This window comes from Neodiprion fabricii, chromosome 6 (genome assembly GCF_021155785.1).
Source record: "Neodiprion fabricii isolate iyNeoFabr1 chromosome 6, iyNeoFabr1.1, whole genome shotgun sequence".
NCBI classification, from domain to species: domain Eukaryota; kingdom Metazoa; phylum Arthropoda; class Insecta; order Hymenoptera; family Diprionidae; genus Neodiprion; species Neodiprion fabricii.
Window position 1 is genome coordinate 18,007,874 of NC_060244.1, and position 5,278 is coordinate 18,013,151.

The 5,278-nt window shown below is 37.3% G+C and overlaps 1 protein-coding gene across 1 annotated transcript; it reads left to right on the forward strand.

Moving 5' to 3' along the window:
* Positions 1-2,028: 2,028 nt before the first annotated feature.
* Positions 2,029-4,380, forward strand: LOC124185693 (MD-2-related lipid-recognition protein-like). Its single transcript, XM_046576711.1, has 4 exons — positions 2,029-2,189; positions 3,334-3,465; positions 3,632-3,801; positions 4,194-4,380. The coding sequence occupies exons 1-4, from the start codon at positions 2,081-2,083 to the stop codon at positions 4,275-4,277; spliced, it is 495 nt and encodes a 164-aa protein (XP_046432667.1). The 5' UTR covers positions 2,029-2,080; the 3' UTR covers positions 4,278-4,380.
* The last annotated feature ends 898 nt before the right edge of the window (positions 4,381-5,278 follow it).

Below are 5,278 nucleotides of genomic sequence, written 5' to 3' on the forward strand. Positions count from 1 at the left end.
AGACGCTCTGTGCGACCAATCAAAGGCGCGGAGCCGACTATAAAAATAATTGGCACCAATTGTTAAATTGTGCATTTCCTAATGAAGTTGGATCACTTCAACCGGAAGACGAGGCGAACATCCTTTCGTGCTTCGAGACACTTCACCCATTTCTTGACCCAAGGGAAAAATTTGAAGAAAAATTGACACCGTGAGTTACATATTTCACGGTTACTTACATTTAACAGAATCATTGCGAGAAATTACTTGACAAATAATTTTACTGTTATTGCGTGATATCTCATGATTTCTAAGGATTCCTTAAGATTACAAAGAGATTTCTCTGATGCTAGATGAATTCTCACGACTACCAATCATTGCTAATGCAGAATTTTATTTTAACATTACTGGTTTCAGTGCGATTTCGGAGATTGTAAAATGATATCGAATGACATTGATCGAAACACTGATTGCGTCGATCACGTTATTCGTCGATACGTAATAGCGAGAATCGTGATCGTGACCCAGACGTGCAGGCTGCAGGCAGACGGAGTGATCGCAAAATTGATATAATTGTGCGACGTGTGACGAGAACTCACCGCTATTTTTCATTTCCCGTACACGCTTCGAAAATCCTGTAATGGTCATGTTCCGGCAATTTTCCTGCACCCTACGACGAGTCTCTGGCCTTTCATCAAAATTGTAGTGCTCCAAGAGCAAAAAATTTTCCGGTATGTCTTCAAATCGTCGCAAACGTATAGTTTTTAATTGGGTTACATCGTGAGAATTTTTCAAATTGTGGTTATTTTACAGTGCTTAACTGTTTTCATTTCTTATCACAGCGGAAAATAATGTTCTGTGCTTGCTGGCATTATTAGCTATTTGCACAAGAATGAATTCATCTCGAGGTCTAGTTTGACTGGAAAAATGTAGCAAATTTAATACACAGATTTAGTGTTGTGATAACTCGAAATTGTATTACTGACAACCATAATCTTACTGTTTGGGAATGGTATTATACCAAGTAATTGTACCAAATTTTCTTATTGTTCGAATGATATCCAAACCGTTGTTGAAATGATATCCATTTCACTAGAATTTCCTAGTGACTTTAGCAAATGAAAATTTTCTCAACGTACAATTTTGATACCTTTGTTTGGTTTCAGCGATTTTCGAAATTGAAATTCGATTTTCTTTATTTGGTTCTGCATAATCGAAAGAATGTTCAAGTTCAAATTATAGGCTACATAAAAGCGCATCTCGTCATAGAACGGAGAATAACTCAAGACTAAATATGACATGAATATTTCTCAGAGCCGAACGGTAAATTTATATTTTGCTTCAATTATCATCATCACCCGACAAAACGCATAAGCTATTCAAAAATGATGTCTCTAAATTCGAAGTTAATCGTTCCAGTCATTTTCGAGAAATCATAAACACCGCAAAAAATGTCACCGAGTGAAGTGATCAACGTTATTGCGAATAACAATGCTCCCTATCAATTTATGGCGATAAAAATAGGAAAAAAATTGTCAACGAAGCTTCATCTAGATACTTTTTAGCAAAGTAAATCCCAATAGAATCACATAATTAGTTGTCCATATATCAATTCCCATAATTCACCCACTTTATCAACCGTCCGCATATAAGCCGAGCATTTATGTACCCCCTTAAAACGGAACATGGATGACGAAGTGGATGAAAAATGACGGTTTCTCATGTTCCATGGTTCGAGAGTGAGGTGTGAGATTAACTAGATACTGTGTTGGCGTTTCACAGGGGTGATCAGTCGAGAGATACGCAACGAATTAGGGATCACACCGACGACCCATGTCGAGCACTTCGAAACTTGAGCTCGAAACTAATGCAAGCCTCCTCTTCGATCGTTGTCCCACGTTCAACGTCTCCCCTCCCTTTTCCACCTTACGCGTATGATACTTGCATCGTGAACATGTCCGTCCCATCGTCAAAACTCTGGTCTCTTTGATGCCAATTGACCTTTTCCCCCGTCCTCCACCTCCGCCGCCGTCATTTCTCTACGTTAAATGCACAAGATTACACGTTATATCACTCGACGTCAAGCCTCCAACCGACGAACATGAAGACCCGTCACCTTATTTCACCCCTGGTTTTAATCGCCGTCATAACTCTGGCCACCCCGATTTTCGCCGAAGTCGTTGTTTGGCGGCCCTGCTCTTATTCGGACCGTAAGTAAGCTTGCAACTACTCAAGTTTCTGATTTCGGAATTATATCACTCCTCCCTCTCATTTGTCAACGGTCGTTCTTAGTGCTGGGTAGAAAAGCGTAGTCAGCTTTGAAACAGTCCACGTTGAGTGTTAAACGTCACCGTCACTAATCCTTGTACATGTCACGAGTGATATCGCGACTTTGTATTTAGATCTAGACGGAAATCGGTTGATAAACTTTGTTTAGCAGTAACGCGTTCAATTTTCGAGCATTCGTTTAAAAGATACAAATATCGTGACCCACGGAGTTAACTTTCAAGTTCATCGAATAATATGATCTATTTTCATTCTTTGTGAGGCATAAATGAAAGAATTCCAATTAAATTGATGAAAGAAAATGAGAATTAAATTTCTGGGGTAAACCCGAGGATAGGAAAATTGAATAGGCTATTTGAAACTGACGTAAGGTAACCTATTGAACGCCTGGATAAGCCGTATGCCAAACATGTTGTACGATAAATAATTCGGCGTAGAAACTCCGTCCACAATTGTCTTTACGTATAATCCAATTAAACGTTGTTCATAAGATATCTCGTTCGACGTTATTGATATTGAGACAGAGGGTCCGTAGAATTTCGACGAAGATTCGCGGTAGCAAATAGCCGATTAATATAACTCGTTCGTTCGCTGGGGAATTACGAGTGAGTGAACCTGTCTTATCGTGTATGTCTCAGGTCACTTGGGATTTTTCGATAAAATTTTCACGAACGAAAACAAAGATCTAAACATTTTAACTTGTTGATCGTCAAAGATGGTAAGAATTCCATCTCCATTTCCATCTGCTTTACAGACATCGACAAACGATTAGAGATCGCTGTGTTGAATGAATCTTCACAACTTATGGGCTTGAAATTTTCCAAATAAACTCGGCATCTGTACTTGTACTCTTATTAATTTTGCTCAGTGTTCAATGACGTAAAAAAAAAAGAATATTTTTCCATTTTATTCCGTGAAACAATTGAAATGTTCTCAATTGAACTGAATTATATTCGTAACAACGCAATGTAGTTACGATTAATAATGTTTCATCGAGAACGACATTCTCGACGTTAATTTGTATTAATGTTGTTCTTAAAAATGCAATACAAAACCCTACGGAATTAGTTTCAGAAAATTTACCAACCAACTGCACGGTACACGAGGTTCGAGTAAAACCCTGCAAGGAGGCTACTTCCAAAAAACCATGCCGTATAAAACGAGGACAAGAAGCGAGCATCAGCTTCGATTTTACACCCAGTAAGCTTAAATTTCATGATAACGTTTTACTTATAATTCGTACCATCTACGTATTCGACATTTCTATAGCATTACCAGCCGTGTCTTCTTTATCTTATTTAAAAAATTCCTAAAATATTTACGAATACGGTTAAGTTTGGTTTATTTTCTTCTGTAAATTTTACAGATTTTTCGAGCGACAACTTGCAGAGCAGTGCTTACTGGGCGAATGATATGCAAGACATTGGATTCCCAGGAATGAATACGAATGCTTGCGGTAATACAGCTTGTCCGACAACCTCGGGGACAAAGCAAACTTACAGTTACGAATTGGCTATTTCAAAATCGTTTCCAGTGGTGAGTCAAAATGTCTATTACATTATCTCAAGGTACAGCCGAAGTCTGTAACTACGTTTTCATACTAAAAATGAATACTGATGAATTTTCGGACAGTCTTTCATAAGCGTGAAAAATCTGTACCCTATTTGCCACGCTTAGAAGCTGCAATGTCGTAAATAAACAACGCAATAATTTGTTCCGAGGATTGGTTTAAGTAGTTTCCAAGAGTTTGTCGTCTCGTTTGCTTTCAATTTACTCAACAACTCGCAAAACACGCGGGGATGCGGGTTTCAGAGTCGTCGCGTCATATTTTTTCCGCAATTTTTCATTAAATAAAAAGATGAGATTACACGATGAAATTATTTGTTTATCTTATACTTATCTGCACGCGTGTTCTTCTTGTATTACAGAGAATTTTCAACGTCAAGTGGAAACTTTGGAACGAGGAAGCTCAGGAATGCTGCATTCTGTTCCAGATTAAGCTCACCAAATAAAAACAGTTTTTGGTCTTCAATTCTACGATATTACAAAATTTTTGTCATTTTATTTATACATCTTCAAATTCAATAAATAACTCTCCGTTTCTTAAATATATTACATCATTGTATTATAATTTTGAAATAGCCAAGCGCAAAAAATGAATAACTCGAAAAATTGAAAAATTCTTGAAGCAAGACTTTCCGTTCATTTCTGAATCGAATTAAGAATTCCCAAAGTAGATACTGCTTATTGTTAGTTATAAAATTCAACCTTCTGCATTATATTCTTTTTTTTTCTTTTTAATCATTTTGCTTTTGCTTCATCAACACTTTGACTATAATTCAGAGTCATTGAAAAGTAATTTATGCCCATTTATTCAAGTGATTTTTCTATTTTTTTACCCCGGCACCCCAAATTTTTAAAAGCTTCTTTTTGTTCGATTTCTACCATAGTTTTTACAAAAAGTTGATTATACGCACAGGAGCAGACACAGATACAGAAAACATTTTTTACTTCAGAGTGTTAGAACCAATTTTTTCCCTCTCAAGCGAGAGGAATAAATGGCAAAGGTAGAGCGAATTTTCCTCGAATCGAGAGAGAGCTTTTTGCAGTCTCTCCACCTTACTGACAGAGGGTACGGCAGTTTTCATTCTTGTCTGCAAAGTAGCAGTTGCGTCGAAAGCCGGCGCGCGAAATTTGATCGAAGAAAATTGACAGAAACTTTTACAGGAAAGTAGTGAGAAGAAAATTACAGGATTACAAAAATTCATACCCGATACCAGTGAAGTATATGAAATAGATTGAGGCAATCTGTCACGATTTCACACAGCACTGGGAAAACAATTTAACCTACTCTGGCAAATTTTTCAAAATAGTCGCATCAATCCGATCCATTTTACAGTACTGTTTTTTCACTAAAGCCATATCTTCGAAAATCTCATCATATTTTCAAGCTTCTGCGACGCGACAGTCTCTATAGTCGAGCACGTTTGATTACAACATGTCAATAACTAAA